Source organism: Pan troglodytes, chromosome 3 (genome assembly GCF_028858775.2).
Source record: "Pan troglodytes isolate AG18354 chromosome 3, NHGRI_mPanTro3-v2.0_pri, whole genome shotgun sequence".
In the NCBI taxonomy this organism is placed as follows: domain Eukaryota; kingdom Metazoa; phylum Chordata; class Mammalia; order Primates; family Hominidae; genus Pan; species Pan troglodytes.
The window spans coordinates 191,560,558-191,588,434 of record NC_072401.2 but is presented as its reverse complement, the minus strand read 5'-3'; the positions used below and the strand labels follow the sequence as shown (position 1 = coordinate 191,588,434).

At 37.7% G+C, this 27,877-nt stretch overlaps 1 protein-coding gene and 1 long non-coding RNA gene across 6 annotated transcripts in view; one reads left to right on the top strand and one right to left on the bottom strand.

Moving 5' to 3' along the window:
• Positions 1–1,091: 1,091 nt before the first annotated feature.
• On the bottom strand, positions 1,092–23,574 carry FRG1 (FSHD region gene 1). Of its 4 annotated transcripts, none has more exons than XR_010156788.1 (10): positions 23,208–23,574; positions 21,014–21,084; positions 12,008–12,133; positions 11,169–11,226; positions 9,148–9,262; positions 6,785–6,889; positions 3,458–3,549; positions 2,747–2,868; positions 2,364–2,474; positions 1,092–1,199 (listed from the first exon to the last, which is right to left on the bottom strand). XR_010156788.1 is itself a non-coding variant. In XM_001136808.6 (9 exons), exons 1-9 carry the CDS (start codon positions 23,267–23,269, stop codon positions 1,163–1,165), a joined length of 777 nt encoding a protein of 258 aa, XP_001136808.1. In that variant the 5' UTR covers positions 23,270–23,574; the 3' UTR covers positions 1,092–1,162. The 4 variants fall into 4 exon arrangements, 1 of the variants encoding a protein (XP_001136808.1); XR_008547723.2 differs by having other exon boundaries at positions 2,795–2,868; XR_010156789.1 differs by lacking the exon at positions 2,747–2,868 and having other exon boundaries at positions 3,097–3,549.
• A 497-nt stretch (positions 23,575–24,071) lies between these two features.
• The window catches only part of LOC134809945 (uncharacterized), an 87,018-nt gene continuing 83,212 nt past the window's right edge, over positions 24,072–27,877 (top strand). For both annotated transcript variants that reach the window (XR_010156790.1, XR_010156791.1), the window contains exons 1-2: positions 24,072–24,161; positions 26,950–27,086. This is a non-coding gene — a long non-coding RNA (uncharacterized LOC134809945). The remainder of the gene's footprint in view (positions 24,162–26,949; positions 27,087–27,877) is intronic.

The window sequence follows — 27,877 nt, the reverse complement described above, 5'->3', positions numbered from 1 at the left end:
ACAGAGGCAGGCAGGCCTCCTTGCGCTGCGGTGGGCTCCACCCAGTTCGAACTTCCCAGCCACTTTGTTTACCTACTCAAGCCTCGGCAATGGCAGGTGCCCCTCTCCCAGCCTCGCTGCTGCCTTGCAGTTTGATCTCAGACTGCTGTGCTAGCAATGAGCGAGGCTCCTTGGGCGCAGGACCCTCTGAGCCAGGCGCGGGATATAATCTCCTGGTGTGCCGTTTGCTAAGAGTGTTGGAAAAGCGCAGTATTAGGGTGGGAGTGGCCCAATTTTCCAGGTGCCGTCTGTCACCCCTTTCTTTGACTAGGAAAGGGAATTCCCTGGCCCCTTGTTCTTCCTGGGTAAGGTGATGCCTCGCCCTGCTTCGGCTCATGCTCGGTGCACTGTACCCACTGTCCTGCACCCACTGCCTGACACTCCCCAGTGAGATGAACCTGGTACCTCAGTTGGAAATGAAGAAATAACATGTCTTCTGTGTCGCTCACGCTGGGAGCTGTAGACTGGAGCTGTTCCTATTCCCTTACCAGCTTCCATTCCAGCCCACAAGGACAAAGGCGTCACATACATATCCACTGTGGCTAACCTGTCCTTAGCAGGGAGTTTCCCCAGTACTACTCTCCCCTCTGTTCTGAGCCTACTTGCTCCTTTGTAATGTTTCTGCTTTCTGTCCCACTCCCTAACAGATGATTTGTCCTCTCTGCCTGGCCCCCTAGTTCTGATATTTGGATTGTCTGTGATCTGGGTAGTACTTAGGAGGTAGAACCAAAGCCTTGTTGATTGGATTGGGGGTTTCTAACTTCTATTAAAGGCACTGATTAAGCATCTATTATATAAAGTAAAGTAAGATTATGATCCAGTAAGACAGATTCCACAAGTAGCGCAGGAAGAATTGGTTTCTAGTACACTTCATGCTTCAGGACAGGAAATCCAGAAAAAAATTCTGTGGTACATTAAGTGTGTACTCTAAGTTTCATTTCCATGTGAAAAACTGTAGTTAGCTAAAAAGTACATCCATGAAGAATCCTGATTAAACTTGTTTAATCCTGGTTAAACTAGCTAAACAATAATTTCACAACTCAAGAACTCTGTAAAAGCATTTCCTCTGAATATTTTATTCAGAAAAAAACACAGAAAGATAAGGCAGAAACAAAAATCCCAGTCACTTGCAGTATCTGTCGGCTTTCAATTTGGCTCTCCTGTTTAAACAAAGAAAAATAAGAAAATTAATCTATGTAAAACATGCCATATATATTCAACTGCTACTAAATATAAAAAGCTTTAAAACTGTGTGTTCAATTTTGGTTATTACCACAACACTTTTATTAAAATATGTATACTTTAAAATTTGGTTTCTATAAAAAATGGATTCTAATCTTATAAAAGTTATTTCCTAATATTCAATAAATGTTGCCTAAGGGCTTTTTCAATCCAAATAGCAATTTTAATTATTCCGGAATTTAAGGCTGCTCTAAATTTCCATTTAACAGGGTGAGAATGCTGTATTATTACAAGTGATAAAAGTTACAGGACATAGAGCTTATTCCGTTTTAGAGTCCACATCCTGATTATATTTTATATCCTCTTCTTGATTTCTTACAATGAGATACATATTCATTTGCTCAGCTGGAAAAAATTCTTAACATTATTTACTGACTTTAGGTATGAACTCTACCAGCTAGTTAACAGGAAATACGTAATTAAACATTGCCTTTATCAAGTAATGTAAAAAAAAGGGTAAGAGTAACTGCAACATACGACTTGAATGAGCGGCTGGTGATTATCAAAATCTGGCACTTAATTGATTTATACTTGTACACTCACAGCTAAACGTCTCTGTTTTTCTATGTCATAAATCTAGGACATTACTTATCTACCTAGGAAGAGTAATAAATATTAATAATGTGGTATGATAAACATCCTGCACTCTTCCAAATCTTACAATAAAACTGCTTCAATTTCACTTGTTTAGCTTTTATACTTAGTTTTTTAGTTGATCTATTCTAATTTTAAGGAACCTGAACTACTCTAACAGAATCCACATAATTTTTATATTAGTCAAACTGCTTCTTTCTAACTCTGGTTCTAATAGTTATAAAAAGATGATAAATTTATGAAGTAGATACAGTCAAACCTGAATTTCTTAAAGTATATACTTAGAATCGGTTATAATTTTTAGATATTCTTTCTTGACAGTCTTTTCCCAAACTTACGATGTCCTCTTTAGGTAATATTGCCACACTCATAAATTAGAAATAAAGACAAAAATGTGAAAAACTATAGTAATTTAAGAGAATGTAGGTTTTCTACATGCCATTTCTATTGGCTACTGAAAATAGTGGAAATAAGTAATAAATAGCTACCTGTCCAGAAGCGTCTCATGCAAAAATCCATCTTTCCGAGCCTTTTTAAGAATTTTACTGTCTTCTTTACTTATTTTAAGTTTGTGGTCTTGGAAGCTCTGAAATTTCTTTCTGCAAAGAAAATGTCTTCATTGAAAAATACCTCAAACTCTGATTATACATATTTACTATTAAATTTATAAATACTGTTAATTTCTTTTTCACTTGTAAAAAAAGTCTAATTGTAGGCCAGGCGCAGTGGCTCATGCCTGCAATCCCAGCACTTTGGGAGGCCAAGGCAGGCACATCGCTCAAGGTCAGGAGTTCGAGAACAGCCTGGCCAACATGGTGAAACCCCATCTCTACCAAAAATACAAAAATTAGCTGAGCATAGTGGCACGCGCCTGTAGTCCCAGCTACTCGGGAGGCTGAGGCAGGAGAATCACATGAACCTGGGAAGCGGAGGTTGCGATGAGCCGAGATCACGCCATGGCACTCCAGTCTGGGGGAGAGAGCGAGACTCCATCTTGGGGGAGAAAAAAAAAGGTCTAATTGTATTTTTTTTAATAAGCTGGAGCTTTTCAACAAAGATGACCTTCATGACCTCTCAAGAGGAGGGCCACTCATTGACTGGGTAGCACAAGGCCCCACTTCTATTAGGGCATGCTGGCTAGAGTCCCCTGTGTCCTGGCCATAGCACAACCTTTGACTGGCATCACACCCATTCTATGAATGAATAGAGAGACTGACTAACCTGAGTGACTAGCTTTGGGAGGTGGTAGGATGATTAGGAAAACTGAAGCCTCAAGAAAAGAAAAGCATTTAGCTCAGTGCTCTGTCCTAGAGGCTACATTGTGTCGTCTCTTCTTGTCCATCAGTTTCATTTTTTCAGACACGGTCTTGCTCTGCCACCCAGGCTGGAAGGCAGTGGTGATCAGAGCTCACTGCAGCCTTGAACTCCTGGGCTCAAACAATCCTCCTGTCTCAGCCTCCCGAGTAGCTGGGCCTATAGGCATGTACCACCATGCCCAGCTAAGTAGGTAATTTATTTTGAAAGCACTTTGAGAAGCACTTCACTGTCAAATCTGTAGGTCTAAAAGGAAAAGAATACATACACATAATTGATTTCACATTGTTTTACATTTCCTTTGTCTTCTTCTGGAATGTCATCTTTTTTCTTGGTTTCTCTTTCAGCACAGGATCTAATCTAGATATTGGAAAAGAGAATCCAATGGGTTATATGTTTATCTTCCACCTTCCCCACTTTACGTATCACATAAGAACATTCGAGATGATTTCTTATGCAGAAGAAAAAATTAACTGAGCAACTATATTCAGAAAAAGGTTCTGGCTATGTGTTTTTACTTCATATATATAACCTATATGAGTAAGTGCTATCACATGCTTCCTCCACAGCATTGTGTCAGAAACACTACAGACAAAATTATTTCAGAAACATTTTACACATCAGATCCTGCTAGGAAATAAAGCGATCATTAACTAATTTAATTTTGTCCTCCAAGTGAATACACTAGGATCAAATTATCCCTAGTAGACAAGTGTTCATTTGATCAGATTGAAAGCTTAATAGCTATTTTATGTTGCACAGACTATTACCAAAGTATTAAAACTTTTAACATTACACAACTTGTTTTTAACTAATTGGAACCCACCTCTTTTACTAGCTTCTTATATCCTCCTAAGTTTGGATAGATGTTTACTACCACATGTCATAAGTTAATCTGCATTCAACAATTAGGATCACCCACAGAACAGGCAATTAGCAATGGTAAGGACTCATGTCTCCTAAGGGATCTCTGTGGCCAGAGTCCAGTTCCAGGGCTGCTTAGAAAGTGATGACAAATAACGTGTTTGTGCAAATGACATCTTTGTGACAGTTCTGATTAGAGGGGTCCCAGACCTGAAAACATTCCCTGCTAGGGCCTGTAACACAAGGCTACCTTTAGTAAGAGGGATCTGTGTTCTGGTCATAAAGCTGAAGGGCTGACAGAGGTAACACAAGGCTACCTTTAGTAAGAGGGATCTGTGTTCTGGTAGATAAGGCAAGGTCATAAAGGTGAAGGGCTGACAGAGATTAGGAGAGCCTGCAATTAAATGGTAAAGGAAAAGAGTCCTAAATAATCACTGTTCAGAGCTTCCAGGTACTTGACTAACCAAAGAGACCCAGAAAACTTTGTATTTCGTCTGAAAATTGCTTTAAATAGTGAAAAAGGCAATCTTTGTGTAAGTATCTTTGTATCTTTGTATAAGTGCAAAGCACTGCACATATATTTGCAATTGTTGCCTTCAGTAACACTTTTGTGATGATATCCAGATGCAAAATAAACATGATACAATAAAATATAAATAAGTAAAATTAAATGTAAGTCACAAACCCATCTGCATTTCCTCAATGACCTGTTTCCTGAGAAGCAATGTGCTATGAAATATTGAGAGTGGCCTCTGGAGTCAGCTGGGCCTGGGTACACATCCTGTCTTACCACACCTTGAAATCACTGTGATTTCCATGAACTGACTGACAAAAACCACGAGGATGTAAGGAGGGTCAGAGGCTGTCTTCTTGTCTGTAATGCTGAGCTCACATCCACCTCACAGGGGCATTATGGAAATTCAAGACTACAACGCATGTGCTGGGTGCATGCAATGAAAAAATATAACATTTCCCTTCTGTAAGAAAATACCTACATTTTAGATTGAAATTGTTTGAGCTTTAGATTTGAAATTATTTGAAATCAAGACTATTCTAAAAAGAAAATCAAACTTATGACAGGAAATCTAACATGAAGTACGTACAGAGATTTGATAGATGCTTTTAAATTGCACTGGTAGTAGAGAAAAATGTAACATAAATTTTTATGCTCTAATTATAAGAACGAAGGGCATTTTAGAAAAGGCACTTGCCCCCTCTCTTAGAGCCTTCCACTCTGGCCCCCACAATGCCTTACAGAGGAAATCTGGGTCAGACTGGATGCAACCTGTGATTCCCAACAGAGACAAACAAAGCAAGGTTCAGGATGCTCAGTACTGCGATGGAATGCCAAGACACAGAAAAGCCATGTGTCAAGAAGGGGGGAGTTATTCTTTAGACACATCCTGGTATATGTTTATCATTAAAGATCAGCGGCTTCTGTGAGTCTAAAAAATTAAGCCTTAAATGTTTTCATCAGATTCCAATTAACTACCTGATTTATCTAGGTTATATTAACAGTATTATTTAGCATTTCACCTTGATATGAAGATGTCTGTGTAACTTTTACAATGATGTAAAACAAAGAGTAGGATTAGAGAGGGCACAGGCCACTGGTGCAATGGATAACGCGTCTGACTACGGATGAGGGAATTTAGCCTGGAATAAGGAACTTTTATTTCCAGCTTAGTGATGCACACAAATTTTAAAAATAAAATAAAAATCATGTTTTATGTGATTCATGTTTCTCCTAATGCAAAGAAGACGGGTACTATTAATAAAAATATTTTTAAAATGTGAGGGCTAAGGCCCCAGAAGTTCTGCTATGATTTTTTATGTTTCATAGAGTGATTATCATCACAGAAGCTCAAGCATTACATAAATACAAACGCGTATACCCCGACCTGGTAATTCTGCTTCTGGAAATTTACCTTCAGGTCCACCCGCACATCTACAAATTGATGCATATTCAATGTTATGTACTGCAGCACTGTTTATAAGAGCAAAAGACTGGAAACAGCCTAAATTTCCATCTATAAAAGACTAAATAAATTAAGGTACATCCCTAAAATGGAATATTATGTGGCTGCTGAGAGAGAGAGAAAGAGATGAAAAGCAAGAAAAAGAGAAAACTTTCTACATTCAAACTCATAGTAGAAAACTCTCCAAGATACCATTTTAAGGAAAAAAAAAATCAAAGTCTAGACTATAGAGGAGGCTACCTTTAGCGTAAAACAGTTGAAAATTATAAACATATTCATATGTTTATAAAGAAATTTTAGGAGGCTATAAAAAAACAAAGGGAAAGAGGAACAGGAGCTGGGACACAGGTGAGTAAGACGCATGGCAGGCATATGTCTTCACATGCTTTTATTTGAAAATGTTGGACCACGTGTACATGTTATCTATTTTAAAAATTAGATTTTAAAATACAAGCAAGAAAACAAGAACATGAAAGCTTAAAAAGAGCATGTGGAACTACCAGAAAAAGACACTAATCCATGGAGATAATGGCAAGGTAGCTCCTAGATGCACTGATTTCCCTACCACATTGTATAAACAAGCCATCAACTATGGGATTTATAATTAAAAATCAGTCTATTTGAAACACCACATTATAAAAAGCTATTAAGTAAATCTTTAAAGTGACAGTAAATGACCATTTAACATTTTAAAGAGATACAGTCACATCCCATGTGTGAATGCAGTCATCTGTATAAAATGTCATCATTACCTTGATCATTTCTTCTTCTCCTGCTGTTTTACTTTTTGCTTCTATGTCCCCTGCTTCATTGCATCTAATAAAGCAGCTATTTGAGGCCAACAAAGCCATTTTCCCCTAAGTGAAACAAAATAACAACATAGCCATGAGGATACTTCTTGTGGAAGAAACATTAAGTGTTTAGACTGAATTAATTTTTCCTCCCTGATTTAAAAATCACAGAAAAGAACTTAGAGAAAAACCTGAAAAATATAATACAAGAACATACAGAAAAGAAACCAAAATCACCTATCATTTTACTATTCAAAGATTACCACAATAAACATTTGTAGTGTATCTTCCTAGTAGGACTAAATTCTAAATAGATGAGGTAGGATTGATTCCTTTCTAAAAGATCTACTGAAGACATAACTGATTTAGTTCAGTTTGAAAAATTAACTTTAAAGACAAGAACATAATTATGAATGCATACTTTATTCAAATATTAGCATTTTAAGTAAAATTTATTTTCTTCACAATTAGAGAACATGAAAAGGTACATACAATGCCTTTGGTGTTTTGAATTTAAGAATCAATGTCTGAGGGACTTTTGTGTGTGAAAATAAATATTCATATACTTTTTTAGTTGTTTAATGTTTGATATATTACACTGCTTTCTATTAAAACTTTAAAGACTGATTTTCTTGTGTATCTAAATCTGGGTTATAAATTTGGTTAGCTTAACTCCCTTAACAAATATAATGTTTATGTATAACTTGTATTTGATTGATTCTTTTGGAAAACTTGGAATACCATAACATTTAGACAAAATATTTATAAATACAATGATTACAAAATATGTTAACCTTATATCACATCAAGTTAAAAACGTGCTGATAACATGGATTTAATTTCTTAGTCAAGGTCACAAGGGCTGGGTGGTCTCTCATCTGGATGGCTCCTGGTGAGCCCTGGAACATGGCGGTGTGGTCCAAGATGATTTAAACCTGTGCCACAGATTATTCAGCTGAGTCCTTTTTGCAATAGTTTTAAGACCCTCTTTCATTTAAATTTAAGTTTTTGAAACTTAGTGTCCTTCCTAAAAATAAAATGAAACGAACTTTCCTAAAGTGTTGTATTATTAGTACTATCTAAGTCATCATCTAAGGCCTTATGAAATATTGGCCTTTTCTACTGGTGTAACTTTTATTAGAAGTATCTCATCATAACTAGTAGGATCATCTCAAAGGGGTTGCAACACATTAGCGGGTCACGAAATCAATGTAGTGTTGTTTCCTGAACGGTATGGGGGGCGGGGGAAGGAATACACACAGACACACAGAGGAAGGGGTAAAAGAGAATAAGAAATATCAAGGTGCATAACACATGGATAAATAAGTATTGTTAAGTACAACTCTTGCTTCAGTTATACATACGTGTGTGCTGGGCTGCAATGTAAAAATGCATTTCTCAATGGGATGGGCCAAAATAGTTTTCAAGTCACAGAGTTAAGATTTTATCCTAGGGGATGAGGAAATTAGTCTAAGTGATTACCTCTTTCTGGGGGGATGTTTGTTTAATCTGTCATCTTAGAAAACACTGCTGAGTTCCTATTTTCAATTCATTAGTGTATACTACCAAAGCTGCTACTCAAAGGCTGAGCTTATCTTCTATTTGCTTGTTCTGCGTGGTGCCCATTGGTCCTTACTGTTTTTGATATAGTTATCTACTTTTTAAAGACTGTTTGGCACTCACATATTTTTGTTCAATCTTTACTTCTCACACAAACAGAAAAAGGAAATTATGTATTCTGTGTCAACAAAGATTTAACAGAACATCCATATACTACAACTGTCTACTTACTAAAATTAAGAATTAGTATACTATCTTTTTTCTTCTTATATTAAAACTATCTTTTCGTACGCTATTTTAAGCTTATGAACTGAAAGTCTTTTAGAGATAATTTACTTCAATGAACTATTATTATTTATTTTATGCACAAATTGTCACAACTTGGTCTTAGCTAGCTCCACTGTTTGCTTACAGTCTGTAATGTTTCTGAAAGCATCCATGATTTCTGCTACAAAGAAGATACTTAGGAACTATTCTGTTTTCCTACTCTGTGACCTAAAATTGACTGGTTCTTTAATGGAAATGAGATCCATATCTAGGCACTAAGGGTACACAGAAATAACTGTGGGCAAAAGGACTAATGCGATTTTTGTTGCACTAGATTTTGAGATCTCTTCAAGGCTCTATGTTCATACTGATTTATTCCTATTTAATGTATTATACTATTGCATCCTACTTTTTCTTTTTAAATATATTACGACTGACTGTTAACAGACTTTCTGTTAAACTGACAGGAAGTTTTTATAAACAATAACAGCACTTACATTTTGAAAGACTGGTTCCCATTGTTCTCTTGGTCCAATTGCATCTGAACGCCCAACAACAAGTCCATCTGAATTTATACCAAGATATTTTCCGTAGCCAGACTTCAGGGCGATTCTGCACATTAATAACATAGATAAAAGTTAAAGACTGAGAGAAAATTAATTATAGGACATCAAAACAGGACATGCGTATGTGTGTGGGTGTGTACATATCTAAAATTTCAGACTGGACATATTCCAAGTCTTCAAAAGCTGCATGTGGCTGAGTGGTGACTCACTCCCGTAATCTCTGTGCTTTGGGAAGCCAACGGGAGAATTGCTTGAGGCAAGAAGTTCAAGATCAGCCTGGACAACACAGTGAGACCCCATCTCTACAAAAAATTTAAAAAGTTAGCTGGGCATGGCGGCATGCACATGTGATACCAGCTACTTGGGAGGCTGACGCAGGAGGAGTGCTTGAGCCCAGAAATTTGAGGTTATAGTGAGATACGGTCACACCACTGCACTCCAGCCTGGGTGACAGAGTGAGACTATGTGCCTTTCAAAAAAAAATAAAGAAAAAAGCTACATGTGACTAGTTGCTGCCATGCTGGACAGTGCAGTTTTAAATTTAGTTTTATATTGTGCTTTTTTAATATAAACATTGCACCTTATACATTACATAACAAATATTTTCGAAATTCATCATTCTTCAGTTATACCTCTTTAGTTATAAAGTTCAATAATAAATTACTAAAACTTTTTCTCTTATTATAAATAGTTCTATGTACATCTATTCTGTACATAAAACTGCTTTATCCTTAGAAAAAATTCCTAGAAATAATTGGAAGAGTATAAAGTTCTTATGTCATCAAACTGTTTTCCAGAAAATGCTGCTTCCATTTACATTCTTACCTCAAATTAACAGAGTATGTTTTGTATCGCGGATTTTTTTTTTAACATTATGACTTTAAAAAAATACTTGAAAACCTGATATGAAAAAAACAGTATCCTATAAATTTGCATTTTAGTAGTTAACTAGAATAACAATTGTTTTTCTTTTCCTTTCCTTTTTAGTTTTTAGATTATCTGGTAATGTCCCTTGTCCATTTTTCTATTGAGATCTGATTGTTCGCAGTTTTTCTACTGGGGTCATCAGTGCTATGAATTCTATACAAGATATATATGAAGAGTAAGAACTCACTGCCTATTAAGATTGTTGCAAATATTTTCCTCATTTGTCAGTTAATTTTCTTTATAATCCTTTTTTGTTTATAATTGTAAAGCAGTTTAAAACTATTGAATTTTTTCTTCCTCTGCTTTTATTCTGTCTTTCACCATACTTATCAGACTTTCAAAGAAAGTACAGAAATAATCATCTTAATGTGATTTTTTAAAATTATGATTTCTAATCTTTTACCTTACCGAGAATCTCCTGGGATGCCAGAATTGACTTTTACTCCTTTATACATTAATGATTATATAACAGAAATCATTATCATATTGATGTAACCAATTACTAAAATATGTAAATTCACTTTCAGTATCTTCTGCCCAAAGAATCATTCTATACTTTTGCACAAGGTGAGAATAAAAAAGGTTACTTTATAAAATGACTGTAAAAATAGTGAGTAAAAATATTCTTTTGGTCATCATGGTTCTGTAACATTCTCTGCTGGTTTCAACAATATTCCTTTTTTTAGTCTTCCTGTTTGCCTTTGGACTTCCAAACAGTGAGTTTAAATATCATAGCAACAGTGAACCAGGTTTTGTACTATTTGATTTATTTTTTAATCTATCTTATTCGGTATGTGAAATTATTAATATTCACTTTTTAACTTACATTTTTTTTTCCAGCCTAGCATTATATATTGATAGGAAATCCATTAAAAGTAGATCACAAAATCTACTTTTCAAAAAAGCTATTTTGTTTTTTACATCAAAATTACCCTGTGGGCTTAAGACAGATACTAAAATTTTTAATGAATACAATTAAATTTTTAAAATAACTGGTTACTAATTATATTACAACATAAGCTCACCTGGAATCAGATAATTTGACAGCCGTAAACTGCTCTGGAGGACTAGGGCCCTCATCAACTATTGGAGAAAAAACATTTGAAAATAAATTTGACATTTACTATAAATATAAAGACATTATTTTGCTTTAAAAAATGTGGCTATTTTCTTCTGCAATTAAATGTAAGAATATTCAGATATACTGATGTCACTGTAATACTGTATCTTTGGAATCAAGATCTATTTTACCTTCTTTTAACTACAGTGCTAATTTTATATACTGAGTAAGACAGGGTGATATAATGCTTATTTAATAACTTTTGAGATAGCTTCTCTTTATGTTTTAAAATACAGTCATAAATAAGCACTTATTTAAAAAGCTAAATGCTTTCATTTATTCAAGGGAGGGCCTTGCTGACCAAATGATACTGCTTTTTATCTTCTAATTACTTCGTATCTCATTAGTGCTTCCTCTAATGGGCTAAAGAAAATGAGGAAACTTCAAACTGTGAAACGCACCCAGGTTAGTTTTGGCAATAGGTCTGAATAAAAAAGAAATTCAAACATTTTGACTCAAATAGGTTTTCTTTTTTCTTTCCATTTACTATTTTAATTATTCATGTTATTTTGATTTCCAAAGATACTCTTCTGGAACTATACAGAATGTTTTCAAATGCTTATATTAGAAAGAGGGACTTGCCAATGGCTGGTAAATATTAAGGAATTAAAAAAAAAATGGAAGAGTCAAATGCAGTGGTTCCACTCCTTTGGAAAATGTTTGAGACTAGTTAGAGTTTGGCCTAAGTGAATGAATGTCCTAAAATCTACACTTGTGGCAGCCTCTTCCCTTCCAGACACAAACCTTCTTTGTGTGGAGCTCCCAGGGTAAAAAGACCATTGTCGAGTGCATGTATATAGGTTCCCTTATCCATTTCAATGGCTATGGTTCCTGAAATTTCACCAAAGTTTGTTACTGTCCACCAGATTCCTAAAAAATAAAATCAATATTTCAACTTTATATTTTAGTTTTGACACAGAGTTCTTTTTTTGTTATTATAACTTAGTTTTAAAAACTTCTTATTTTGCAGTTGTAAGAAATAATACAAAGATCTCACATATCCTTTACTCGCTTTGTCTCGATGACATCTTGCATAAGTATCATACACTGTCAGAATCAGGAAACTGACATTGATATAATCCATGAAGCTTATTCAGATTTCACCAGTTTTACATGTACTTGTTTGCATGTATGTGCAGAGATTCATGCGACTACCAGCACAGTCAGGATTAGGTTTTTAAAACATAAAATAGCAACATACAGCCAGGCATGGGGGTGCATGCCTGTAATCCCAGCTACTCGGGGAGCTGGGGAAAGAGGATCACTTGAGCCCAGAGTTCAACGTTATAGTGAGCTATGATCATGCCACTGCACTCTAGCCTGAGTGACAGAGCAAGGTCCTGTCTCAAAAAAAGACCAAAACAAAACAAAAGGCAACATGTGAAGGTACAAAGTGACATATAGAGAATGGTCTCTCTCATGATAGACCCCAGTCATCTATTCATGCCTGCTTTCCAGAGCCAATGCCTATCATAATGTTTCTTAAAAATGCCTCTACAGGAAGACTTTCTAGAATAGCAATCTTTTTTTTTTTTTTGAGACGGAGACTCGCTCTGTCGCCCAGGCTGGAGTGCAGTGATGCGATCTCGGCTCACTGCGACCTCTGCCTCCCGGGTTCAAACAATTCTCTGCCTCAGCTTCCCGAGTAGCTGGGGTTACAGGCGCCTATCACCATGCCTGAATAATTCTTTTTGTATTTTTAGTAGACACGGGGTTTCACCACATTGGCCAGGCTGGTCTCAAACTCCCGACCTCGTGATCCACCCGCCTCTGCCTCCCAAAGTGCTGGGATTACAGGTGTGAGCCACCGCGCCTGGCCAGTAATCTTAACTATGATTTTAGATTGAAAGTAAAATGAGCAGAATCTATGTCTATGTATACTAATTTCCAATTTGCCAATAGAAATATTAGACTCTAGGAACAATTATTTAAGCAGTTGTTATAAAAGTTTATATCTTAATGTTAAAAAATATCCTCAAACCTCCTCTTAAATTGTACTTTAGCTAGAGTAGAAATGAGTCAATCATTAACTGGATATGACATATTAAGGAATTCTTGTTAATTTTACAAGGTCTGATAATGACATAGTATAATATATAAAAATAAAGAACAAAACAGGTGATGACAGAAAGACATACCACGTTAAGAAATGTACGTTTATGTACTTATGGGTAAAATGACATAATATCTGTGATTTTACTTAAAATTTTCTAGGAAAAAATGTGTGTGGGGGTGTGTGTGTAAATGAAATGAGATTGGCAAAATATTGATAATTAATGCTGGGGCCTGGGCACATGGGGGACTAATTATATTCTTCTATGTATGGAATAGTTTGGATATTTCCATAATAAAAAGGTTTTAAAGATTCAGTTAATTCCACTGCACAAAATTTTCTATTCAACTAAACATTTCACGCTTTCCATAATAAATTTTAAAATACATAAAATTTTAGCTAAAATGAAGTTAGACCCTTATCTAACGCCAAATACAAAAAGCAACTTAAAACAGACCAAAGACCTAAATGTAAGAGCTAAAGTTAGAAAACTTTTAGAAGAAAATGGGAAAAGCTTCACGACATGAATTTGGCAATGATTTCTTATGTAGAACATCAAAGGCACAGGCAACAAAAGAAAACATGGACAAACTGGACTTCATCAGAATTAAAAACTTTTGTGCATCAAGAACCGCCATCAACAGAGTAAAAGGCAACCCAGGGAATGGAGAAAATATTTGTAAACTACATACATTATAAGGAATTAATATTCAGACTATATAGAGAACTCCAAAAAGACAAATACCACAATTCAAAACTGGGCAAAGGATATACATGGACATTGCTCCAAAGATGATATATGAATGGCCAATAAGCACTTGAAAAGACGCTCAACATCACTAGTCACTAGGGAAATATAAATCAAAACCATAATGCAATACCACTTCACACCCATTAGAATAGCTATTATCAAAACAAACAAACAAACAAAAAACAGAAACCAAGAAAGCCAGAAAAACAAATGTTGGGCAGGATGTGGAGAAACGGAAACCCTGTGCAATGCTGGTGGGAAGGTAAAATGGTGCATGTATTTAAATGCCACTGAAGCGTACACGTAAAAATAGAAAAACTGGCAAATTCTATATTCTGTATATTTTACCTCCACACACACACAAAACCAATGGAGAAAAAGAAAATTAATCAAAATTAAAATTTCAGCTAAAGACAATTAAAAAGAAATAAAACTAATAAGCAATTTAGATGATTGAGTTATAGCTACAATTGTTTTCAGGAAAAGAAATAATGCTTTATTCAGAATCATTATCAACAGTGTTATGATTAGCAAGTCTTTCTTATAAATATAATAGTTAATGATTTTAAATTAGATTTATTTTGTATGTTCTATGCCACATTGACCAAGTACACTTAATATTAAATAAAATCATTTAAATATAATAACTCATTAATGTTTTGCAAATGAAGAAGAAATTTCTGGCAGACAAACTCCTCAAAATGTTCACACTCTGTCCAAGTAGGGAAATGATACAATAACATTACTTTAATATTGTCAACTGAAAAAGAAATTACTTTGAGCAGATGCCAGTATTTTTTCTCAATGCAATTTCAAAGAATAAGAAATATAAACACAGTATCATCAAGAATTAAATGTGAGCATTCTGCCTACTTTCTGCAAGTGGCCTACATTCAACCTTTGGAGGTATGCTTATATGTTTATCGACTAAAGTAACATAATACTTAATGGTGCCACTCTGGGGTTTTAGCTGTGAGAAAGCAGTGGATCCTAAGAACATGGGCACTGAAGTTGCCTGTCTCTACGTCAGGTGACAGCTCAAGCTGTGTATATGGTGCAGACGCCCAAGCTGAATTTAAGAGAATCCGCTCTAAAACATTACTTGCTATTTAGACACATGCTTAAAGTTATTTCCTTTTAAACCTTAGGCAGATGGTGAAATATTCCTGCTGTGTTGTCTCACAATGCATGAGAAAGCTTTTCACATATTGTCACATAGTTTAGAATGTTTACATATGTCTGGCATGCCTGTAATCCAGCACTTTGAGAGGTGGAAGCAGGAGAATCACTTTAGCCCAGGAGTTCAAAATCAGCCTAGGCAACAAAAGGAGACCCCCATCTTTACAAAAAAATTAAGAAATTAGCTGGGTGTGGTGGTACGAGCCCGTGGTCCCAGCTACTCGGGAGTCGGAGGTGAGAGGATTGCTTGAGCCTACGAGGTCGAGGGTGCACTGAGCCATGATCATGTCACTGCACTCCAGCCTGAGCAACAAAGCAAGAGCCTGTCTCAAAACAAAACAAAACAAAAAAATGGCCCGATGCACCAGTGTCATGGCTGATAAGATACTACCAGGGCACCCTCATTCTAGCATCAAGGCTGTGTGACAGCTCACCTCACCTTCTGACTAACCCAGTGCTTCCGTGCTAAGGGCCCCCTTAAATCTCTACCTTCATTATGTGCTTGGCACAAAGGAATGATACATCTTAGATTTGGAAATGGAATTTTCTTCCCCAATCTTACTGTAGTCTAAGTACCCTTCACAGACCTTCTATTAACCCACAGCTGACTTAGCTTTAGTTCCTGGGTAAATAAAATATATGTGTTTTGCAAAGTACGATGTTGTAAGTCCAACTGCTTCTGAATCTAGCAGAGCTCAGTGAAACTCTTTGCCTACAGACATGCTCGTTTTTATTAATGTCACACTTGGTTTTCTCCATGTGAAAGACAGAATTTCTTTCATCCTATTTACCAATCCCTTCAGATCCTTGTGAGGAACCAACAGAACAGCTTTAAAAAATTAAAAGGTTTTTTTTCTTTCCCTTCACAAATAGGCACATGCTTACTTATATGGCAAGTTTAGAAAATCCACAATGCAAAACAATGTGGAAGGACAAAGAGAAAAAGACGCAGAAGGACTTCCTCTTCCAGCCAAGATGGACTTGCCCTCCCACCATGACCAATGAGAAAACTGAAGCTGGATAGAATATTTGAGAAAACTGTTTTCAGAGATTGGAACACAGGCAGAACAGGACTGTGATATTTGAGAACAGGAAAACACTGGAGGCAAATCTCATACACACTTCTGTTTTCTGCCCAATGGCAGTTTCTTGACCACACGGAGAGAGGTAGAGACCTCCAGAAATGAGGCAATGTCACTAAGCTGAGAGTCTTACAGTGCTAACATGTTGGGAGTTTATAGAATAAGGTACTGGAGAAGAGGGAACTACATACAGGTGAGGCCTCAAAAGAGTATGCAAAAGTTCTCTGCAGGTCTGTGGCCAAGGGCTGGGGGGAGTGCATGCAGCAGGCAGGCTCCACAAGGCCTCTGCAGAGTGGCTGGCACTTCTGAGGGCTGACTGGAGATGCCAGAGTTCACACAAATTTGGGACACAGCAGAGTGGAGAGAACTCACTAAGTATACCTAGAACATGTGGCTGAGGCCCATGAGGATGAACCTTTCCTCGATTAAGAGTCACTGTCTAAGTCTACGAGCAAAACCCTAATAAATAAGCACAAACTAACAAAGGCCCAGGCTTGACAGGAGCAAAAGAGTGGTCAAATAATTTAACTAGGCATCAAGACATTTAACAGAAATAAGGTTAAAATGTTATGAAAATGAAAGACTGAATTTATAAGGAAGACTTAACAATCCTAAATGTGTACACATCTTATGAGAGCTTCAAAATACTTTAAGCAAAAACTGCTCAAGTAGACAGATCTAGAATTACAGCTGGAGATTTTAACATAACTCTCAATACACTGTAGGATTAGTAAAAAATCAGTAAGGACACAGAAGATATGCATAGTCACAAGCTCTACCAGTTGATCTAACAGACATCTATTCCAAGAACACTGAACTGGCCGGGCACCGCAGCTCACGCCTGGATCCCGCCGAGGTGGGTGGATCACCTGAGGTCAGGAGTTTGAGACCAGCTTGGTCAACGTGGTGAAACCCTGTCTCTACTAAAAATATTTTAAAAATTAGCCGGGTGTGGTGGCAGGTGCCTGTAATTCCAGTTACTCCGGAGGCTGAGGCAGGAGATTCACTTGAACCTGGGAGGCGGAGGTTGCAGTGAGCCGAGATTGCACCACTGCACTCCAGCCTGTTGGGCAACAGCGAGACTCTATCTCCAAAAAAAAAAAAAAAAAAAAAAACCCTGAACCAACATCTGCAGAATACACATTCTTTTCAAGTCTACATGGAAATTCACTAAGAAAGTATGTTCTCCAACTATACTATAAATGAATTAGAAATCAGCAACAATAACATACCTATAATATCTCTATGTACTAGAAATTAAAAACAATATACTTTTAAATAACTCATGTGTCCATGAAAAGAAAAATCACAAGGAAAACTAGATAATATTTTGAATGGAATCAAAATGAAAACAAAATGTGTTGACTATAACTGAAACTAAAGTGGAATGAAGAGATCTAACTCCCTTCCTAAGAAGCAATAAAACAAGAGCAAAGTAAACTGAAAATAAGTTAAAGGGAGGAAAAAATAAAAGACTGAAAATAAATGAAATAGAAAATGAAAAAAAGAGAAAATAAGTAATATTGAAACAGGCTTGTCCAACCTGAGGGCCGCATGTGGCCCAGGCCAGCTGTGAATGCAGCCCAACACAAATTCATAAACTTTCTTGAAATATTACGAGATTTTTTTGTTTTTTGTTTTTTTTTTTTTGGCTCATCAGCTTATCGTTAGTGTATTTTATGTGTGGCCCAAGACAATTCCTCTCCTTCCATTGTGGCCCAGGGAAGCTAAAAGATTGAATACACCTGTACTAAACGATCATTAACGATCTAAAATAAATGATCTTATAAAGAATTGAGAAACCTCCAGCTAGACTGACTGATCCAGGAAAACATAGCAAAAACACAAATTACCAATATGAAGAGACTGCAATACAGATGAGATTCTACGGATATTAAAAGCATATTAAAGGAATATTCTGAACAATTCTATGCCAATAAATCCAACAACTTAGATGAAATGAAATTTTCTTAAAAGACACAAATTGCCAAAACTGACAGAACAGAAAAATCTGAAAATATCTCTTAAAAAATTTTAATTTTCCCACAAAAAACTAAAACCAAACCAAACAAAACCCTCCGGGTTCAGCTGACTTCACTGGTGAATTCTATCAAACATGTGAAGAACAACTCATACCCATCTCTACACAGCTATTTCCAAAAATAGGAAAGGAGACAGCACTTTCCATCTAATTTTGTGACACCCAGTATCACCTTGACACCAAAATCAAAAAAAGACATTACAAGAAAAGGATACGAAAGTCCAATATCTCCCATCAACACCAATATAGAAATCTTAAAAAAAAAAAAAACACAAACACCTAGAAATCAAATCTAGCAATATCCCAAAGGACAACGCACCACAACCAAGTGGGGTTTATCTCAGGGATGTAAAGTTAGTTTAAAAGTTGAAAATGAAACCAATATAATCCACTGGCAGAATGAAGAAAGCTGTATAATCATCTCAACAGATGCAGAAAGAGGCATCTGACAGCATTAAACATCGTTATGATAAAAACTCCCAAGAAACAAAGTTTAAAAGGAATGTCCTCATTTTGATAAAAGTTTTCTCTGCAGATCCTACAGACGTCATACCATATGGTGGACTACTGAAAGCTTTCTGCCTAAGCTTGAGAGCAATGCAATTATGCCCATTCTCATGACTTCTGTTCAATGCTATAGAAGTCCTGGACAGTATAATAAACCAATAAAAAGAAAGACAAGACAAAAGGATTAGAAAGAAAGAAGTAAAACGATAGTCACAGGAAACATAATTGCAAATTTCTTAGTTTTCTATATAAGCAAACCACTAGAAGTAATAAGTGAAACAGACTTAGACTACAAAGTCACTATACAAAAATCAATTGTATATCTACATACTGACAGCAAACAACTGGAAAATCAAATTCAAAGGTTCTATTGACAGTAGTGTAAAATTATAAAATACTTAAGAATAAATGTTTAAACAGGCATGCAAGATGGCTACATTGAAAATTATGAAATATTGAGGCCCAATATTAGTATGTTGATCTCCCCCAAATGATCTGGACTCAATAGAGTTCTCGAGAAAATCCAACAAACTTCACTGCAGAAATTAATAAATTAACAGTTAATAAGTACAAAGTTGGAGGACTCACACTACCTGATCTCAAGACTTCATGAAATTATAGCAATCAAGAGAAATATACCAACAGAAAAACAAACGTATCGATAGAACAGAGTCCAGAAATAGACCAATACATAGAAAGTTAATTGATTTTTTATGAAGATACTAAAGTGGATTAATGGAAAAAGGAAACACCAGTGGTGCTGGCACAACTGGCTATCAAGATGTTTAAAAAAAAAAAGTAAATCTTGAAACCGAACTCACAACATCATGCCAAAATTTAATTTGAGATGAATGACAGATTTAATGTAAAAACTAAAACTATGATGCCTCTAAAAGACAATGTAGAATATTTTCCTGACTTTGGGGTACGCAAAGATCTCTTAGATCAAAGACATAAGACAGTAACCATAAAAGAAAAAAAAATAAACTGAGCTTTATAAAAATTAAAAGCTTCTGACCATCCTGGCTAACATGGTGAAACCCTGTTGCTACTAAAAACACAAAAAATTAGCCGGGTGTGGTGGCAGGCACCTGCACTCCCAGCTACTCGGGAGGCTGAGGCAGCAGAATGGCATGAACCCGGGAGGTGGAGCTTGCAGTGAACCGAGATCGCATCACTGCACTCCAGCTTGGGAGACAGAGTAAGAATTTGTCTCAAAAAAAAGCTGCTCATCCAAAAACCACCATTAAGAAACTGAAAAGGTAAAACTCAGACTGGGAGAAAAGACTGACAACACCATCAACTCTTGGCAAGGATGTAACTGGAGCACTAATTCATTCTTAGTAGGAGGGTAAAAGGGCACAACCACTTAAGAAAACTTCTGGCATTTTCTTATATAGTTAAACATTCACCTATCCTTTGACACAGCAATTCCACATCTACATATCTACCCTAGATATTTACCCTAATTTTAGAATTGTTGATTTGCCATTTTGAAAGCAATGATTCTTCCAGAACATTAGCTTTATACCATTCCATATTTTATATATTAAGTTGCCATAATTTATGAAGATTCAAAATGCAACTTGCCAAGTTTTAAAAGAGAAAAAAAATGTATGGAAAAGAACTAAACGGAAAACAGGCTGGTTAAGTGTGTTTAGGTCAGTTTATTTCTAGTATCATTTACAGGCTACCCTGATGTTGTATTTAAAATTTTCATTCATTTCAGAGTTCGCAAAATAATGATTTTTCCTGTGAAGATACTTCCTTTAAGAGACAACCGACTTCTACAATTAAAATGCATACATGCGCAAAGAAAATAACTTGTAAAATATATTTGGTTGAATAACATTTACATTAGGCCTTTAAAATTATGTATTAGAATCTCTGGCTATTAAGCAGTCTAACGGTGCCTACTAAGTCAGAGAGTTATAATTTTTCTCTCCTGATAATGAAGTAAAGGCATCAGTAGCATCTACTGTGTTAAAGAATAAATGGAATTTATAACTGTAGGTAATATTTAAGCACTTTAAGACAAATATGAATACATCATAAATTTCTAACTAGGAAAACACTTTCAATGAGATCTCAAGAAACGTTAACTTTTTTCAGAATAGAGCACTGAAAACTGACTCACCAACAATATCAAGCTGGGTTTCTTCATCTTCTTCTCTTTTTCTTTTCTTATCTTTGCTCTTTTTCTTCTTACTACAGGACATAATTTATATAGACGAGTTTAGGTATATTGATTTGTATGATAAATATTGTAAAATTGAAACTTGGAAGTCTTTTAAGCTGTTTCATTTATAAATTATTGATTTAGGAAGACTTACATTGCTATGCCCTCTTAAATACAGTACTGAGAAGTTGCTTCAGGCTTTGCACATATTACGTTAGAGTTCAAAGCAGATTGTAGAGCTACACTGCCAGATTTTAAATCCTGATTCTTTCACTTCTTAGCTCCGTGATTTTTGGAAAAGGTACTGAATCTCTCTGAGTCAGTTTCCCCACTTAAAAAATTAGGATAGTAACTTAACCTAACTCTTAAGGCTATTGTGAGGATTAAGAGGTAATATGTACCTTCACACATTCCTGGTGGAAATGTAAAATGGTGCAGCATCTACAGGAAACAGTTTGGGGTTCCTCAAAAAGTTAAAGTTACCACATGACCCAGCAATTTTACTCCTAAGTATGTATACCCAAGGGAAATGAAAACATACACCCACAAAAATACTTACATAAGAATATTCACACTAGCATTAGTCACAATAGCCAAAAAGGGGAAATAACCCAAATGTTCATCAGCTGATGAATGGATGAACAAAATGTTACATCCATACAATGGAACACTATGCAGCCATAAAAAGAAACAAGCGCTACAACAATGATGAACCTCAATAATGTTATAAGTGAAAGAAGTCAGACACAAAAGGCCACATGTTGCATGATTTCTTAGGAAATAGAATAGGCGATTTCACATAGAGAGCGGATTAGTGGTTGCCAAGGACTAGGAGAGGGGGAGGATGGGATGTGACTGCTTTAATGGGTAGGGGGAGATTTCCTTCTGAGATGATGAAAATGCTGAGCAACTAGACAGTGGTGAACCTCTTGAATATATACTAAAAACCCCTGACTGTACAAAAGGGTGAATTTTATAATTATGAATTACATCTCAATAAAAAAATAAAAAACCAAGAGTGATTTGAAAAAAGTTAATGTGCAAAGTGCCTACAACAATTTCTTGGCACACTGACAGTGTTATATAAGCATTAATTGTGATTATTACGATGATCTTAAGACACCCGTGTCTGCATTTTCATTATAAAGTTTTCAGAAGATAACTCTCCTCTCCTCCCAGGAAATTCACAGAGTAAAAATCTCACATTCATTCAGGATAAACCTGCCATTTATTCTGGCATCTTCATGAGGCCAGACTCCTCGAGAGGGTTCTCAAGGCCAGTGGCTTCAACTCACTCCTTGATACTTCCTATCTCGTCTAAAAATATCAAAACCTCTGTTTATCACGGAGACCAGGAGGAAATGCTCGACATTTGTATGTACCTCGGGCAAATCTGCCAGTTAAAAAAGAAGCGGGGATATGAGTGCACAGGTATTTTTTCCTAAAAAGCTAATAAATTACCATTACGACCTCCTCCTCACATTTGGCTCAATTTATTTTCTGCATATATGTTCTCTCATTTAATCCTCACAGTCTTCTAAAAGTATAAAAAATCGTCTGAAAGTATAAATGTGTAAACGGAGGTTCAGATATTTGATCTCTTAATGAGTAAATGGAAGTTCAGACATATTAACCAATTTGCCACAAATTACAAAACTAGTAAATGACAAGAGTGCAGGTTCGAGCCCATATCCCTAAAGCCCATATACACCTCAACCACTGTGTGATTCATCCTGGTTTCACTGTACATATTAGATTAGAAAAAATTAATAAGTTTTCTAGAAAGAAAAGAGACAATGGAGAAAATAATCCCTAATAAAAGAAATTGTCATGAACTACGAGATCAGACTAATGCAGACACCCCAGGCAGAGGCCTGGAGAGATGCCTCAGGGGACCCAAACTCGTGGGTATGGGGTCACGGGTCACCTGCCCGTCTATCCTGTTTCCAGGATCGTCCGCGCGGGAGGCTGCCCCTCTCTGCACAGACGCCGGGAACCGCGGCCCGGCCTCCGTCCAGCCCGGACAGGGGCCAGGGCGAAGCCTGGGAGGCCACAAAGCCGGCTCTCCGCGCCACGGCTTCCACCGGACTTGCGGGGGTGGAGTGCGTCCGAAAAGAACGGAGGAGGCTCCCGCCCAAGCTGCAGGACCCACCTCTTCGTCTTGGTTCCCTTGAGCACGAGCTTGGTAGACTTCACATAGGAGTACTCGGCCATGGCTCCGGGAGACTTCTGCGCGGAGAGGCTGAGGCCGGCTCTGGACGAGTATGTGAGTCGGGGCAGCACAGGGGCGCGGAGAAACAGAAGCGGACGCGAAATAAACACTCCCTGACAGCCTACGTCTCTCTAGAACCCGCCTCCGTCTTCACCCAAACGCTGAATGGCTGAGAGTTCCACTTCCGGGTTTCTGACGGGGAGCTACGGCGGCCGCAGAGGGCCGAAAGGCATCCGCGCGCAGCTGCTCCCTGGCGCCCTCTCAAGGAGCCCCTGAGGATTCGCGCCTCCCCGAAGGGAGAAAAGCCCGCCCGAGGCGCGGTGCGGACGATGGCTGGGCTGCCGGGCGCGCTGTGGAACCGCCTCCTGCTAGAGCAGCGGGCTGGCGACGGTCCTCGCGGGGGCGGGAAGCGGCTCAGGTTGCCCTCGCTGGCCTGCGGCGGCGCGGCTGGAAGCGCGGGCCACTCGTGCGTGGGTCACTCAGGACTGCGCCTCGCGCGACTGTGTGTGCAGGAAACAAGCAGGAAATACCCTAAAATAGAATGAAGCGCCATGTTGAGGGTCGCGGACGTCGCGAGTGCTGTGGGAATGTGGGCTGAGGTGGAGAGTTATGGTGGCCCGTGTTACAGGCTCAGGGGTCGGAAAGAAGCCTAATCGTGGAGGCGGCATCTGAGGAGGGTCTTGAACGCTGGGCAGGCATTTGCCCGACAGAGATGGAGGAAGCTAGTCCTGTCTGATGCAGGAAACAGGGCGGAGGCGTGGAGGGAGCCGTGCAGCGCTGGTGTGAGGAGCAGCGAGCAGGCCAGGCCTGTAAAGCAGAGTGAGGGAACCAGGATAGAGAAGGCAAGTCGGGGTCCTGTGGTCGCTGAAGAATTTGAATGAAATCAGTAAACAGGTGAGAGGGATCAATCGCAAGAGCATGGGATGAAAGGAGGAGTAGTCCACAGTGATTCCTCTGCAGCGGTGGGTGTTATTAATCGCGTATGTGACACCAAAACCACCCCACTCAAGCTGTGGCTCTTTCCCTAAAGTAGAAAACCGAGACCAGTTGGGTTCCAAGCATCCACGAAGATCTTATTAAATTCGTGATCCCTGGTGGCACCATGGAGTCAGGATTGGCTCATCTCAAACCTGACTCAGAAACAAAACCGTCACAATGTGCAGAGATGAGCGTCCTTACCGCTATGATAACGTATTTTCCGGTGTTTTCACAGTGCTGCGCTTCCTAATCCCCATTCCATGGCAATCCACATGCCATGATGCCCGGAGTCATTAACAAAGGAGACACACAGGGGCTCCTCACGTTGGCTTTCCAGGGTTTTGATGAAAATCTGTTTCCTCATCTCATACAATGTGGTTAGTAATAGTATCATTTAGGGTTGAAGAATTAAATGGTACGAGTTATATAGGGTGCTTATTATAACCTACATGGAAAATGCCTAGGATATGTTAGCTATGCTCATCACCAACATCGTTATATGATGGTAATAATCAGATAGTCAGGAAGCCCGACACCGAGAAAATGGTTACATGCTCTGAAGGAATGAATGTGGAGAGATCAGAAGGTCAAGAACAAAGTCGTACAACATGTCTACAGTAAAGGGATAGAGAAAAGAAAGGCTATAAAAGAAGGAATGAAACAGAGTTAAATTATAGAAATCAAAGCTAAGGAGAATTTCCAGAAAGGGTAGTATCATTTAATATCATAGAAGTTTAGGAGCCCAAGATGGAAAAAAGGCCTCTGGGTAACTGACATTGAGGCAGTCTTTGGGGAAGCTCCATTTCCGATAGAGAAGTAGACTGAAAGTCAGCTTGAAGCAGGGACTAGGTGAAGAAGCTGTTGGCTGGTCGCATGGGGAAATAAATAAGGGATGGCATATGCCGTATTTCTGGATTTCTTTCTTTCTTGCCCAGCCTCTATATTTGCACAGAGTTTGGCGAAAACTTACAAAAAATAAAAATGAAACCAATTTCGTTTGTAGACCCAAATACAATGCTTTTTCTGTTAGAATCAAGATAAATTCATGCCTCTCCCTTCTATTCTAACCGTCAGTTTTGAAATTAAACATCAGCTTTTCTTCTTCATTAAAATCATTTTCAGCTCTTCCCATTGATGGTTTGGGGGAGTTGCATAAGCAGTCAGGTCTTGATGAGTAGAGGAGGAGGGAACAAACACTTTCAGCAAAGGCAGGATTCTGAAATTCTGCTCATATTTTTTTCCAGTAACTTTCCTATGTTTGTGAGGTTATTCAGTCATAAAGATCCTAGTGAAATGTTTTTCAAGCTTTACTAATCATAATCACTGTGGACATTTGTTTAAAATGTGTATTCCCAGGCCTCTCACCTGGTGATTCTGATTCAGGAGATCATGGATGGGACTCAGCATACATGTGTTTGACAAGTATCACAAGTGGTTCTTATGGTCAGGCAAATTTGGGAAACTAACCAGGAATTTATGTTTTTATGACTGGCAGCTAGAAAAGATTCCTAGAGTCTTTGCTTTTTGAAAATAAAATATTTCTTTTTTAAAAGGAAAATTGTATGACTAGATACAGCATTTATACATGTGATACATGTACTATACTGTGTGCTTTTGTCATATTTACAGTTAAAGATGTGTAAGAACACTCTGAGAAAAATTGTATATTAAATGAAAAGAGGGGTAAGTCAGGGTGGGGGAGAAATGAGAAGGGTGTGCTTATTGTTGCTAAAAGTTAGAAAAGCCAGAATGATAGCATCTAAGGTTGCAAATAGCACATTGTAAGTTGAGGGAGCTTCATAATCATGTCTGAAACCTTCTTTGATATACTGAGTTGTAAACAGTGGCTTTGGACAAGATTTGAGGGAGAAACCAACTATGCTTTAAAGTGTTCATTTAAAAGTCTTTAATTAAAGGAAAGTCTTTGCATTTACTTGAGCTAATTTAACTTCAGGACTTTAAGAAGTTACTAGCCCTTAACCTCTTAAAAATTGTCTTTCATTTCAAATGAAAGTTTAAGGTGGCCTTTATGTTCGATTGGTATACTTGTGCGAAGACTTAACAGCAAGGTACTGTACAATTCTAAATGTTTACTTCTTAATTTTGCTGGAAGAAATATACTACTCAATTGATTATTTTTAAAGCAAAGTAAAACAATTTATTTTGACAAGTGACACTGTATTTTCCTAGTTTTTTGGTGGCAAAGATTAGGCTTAACATCACTAATCATCAGAGAAATGCAAATCAAAACCAAAACGAGATACCATCCTACACCAGTCAGAATAGCTACTATTAAAAAATTGAAAAACAACAGATCTTGGGAGGCTGTGGAGAAAGGGGAACATTTACACATAATTGGTGCAAATGTAAATTAGTTCAGCCACTGTTCAAAGTGGTATGGAAATTTCTCAAAGAATTTAAAATAGAATTACCATTCAAGCCAACAATTCCATTACTGGTGTATAACCCAAAGAGAATCAGTTATTCTACCAAAAAGACACATGCACTTGCACGTTCATCGCAGCACTATTCACAATAGCAAAGACATGGAGTCAGCCTGGGTGCCCATCGACAGTGGATTGGATCAATAAAATGTGGTACATCTACACAGTATGATTAGGCCATTCTTGCATTGCTATGAAGAAATACCTGAGGCTAGGTAATTTATAAGGAAAAGAGATTTAATTGGCTCACATCTCTGCAGGCTGTACAGGAAGCATGGTGATGGCATCTGCATGGCGCCTGTGGAGGCCCCAGGGAGCTTTTACTCGTGATGGAAGGCACAGAGGGAGTAGGCACATCACATGGTCCGAGGAGGAGCAAGAGAAAATGGGAGTGGGGGTAAGTACCACACACCCTTACACAACCAGATCTTGAAAGAATTCACTATCACAAGGACGGCATCAGGCCGTGAGAGATCCATCCCCATGACCCAAACACCTCCTACCAGGCCCCACTTCCAACACTGAGGATTACATTTCATCATGAGATTTATAGGGGCCACCTTCCAAACCATTTCATACACCACGGAATACTATGCAGCCATAAAAATAACAAAATCATGTCCTTTGAAGCAACATGGATGCAGCCGGAGGCCATTATCCTAAGTGAATTAATGCAGGAACATAAAACAAAATACCACATGATCTCAATTATAAGTGGGAGCTAAACACTGGGTACTCATGGACATAAAGATGGAAAGAATAAACACCAGGACTACTAGAGGGGAGAAGGAGGAAGGCAAGGTTTGAAAAACTACCTATTGGGTATTATGCTCATGTATTAATCTGTTCTCACACTGCTGTAGAGAACTACCTGAGACTGGGTAATTTATAAAGAAAAGAGGTTTAACTGACTCACAATTCCACAGGCTGTACAGGAAGCATGGCTGGGAGGCTTCAGGAAACTTATAATCATGGCAGATGGTGAAGGGGGAAGCAAGGCACGTTCTACCATGGCGGAAGGAGAGCAAGTGAGCCAGGGGGGATGTGCCATATGTTTAAACCATCAGATGTCATGAGAACTCACTTACCATCTAAGAACAGCAAGGGGGAAATCTGCCCTCATGAGCTAATCACCTCCCACCATGTCATTCCCCTTACATTGGGAATTACAATTCAACATGAGATTTG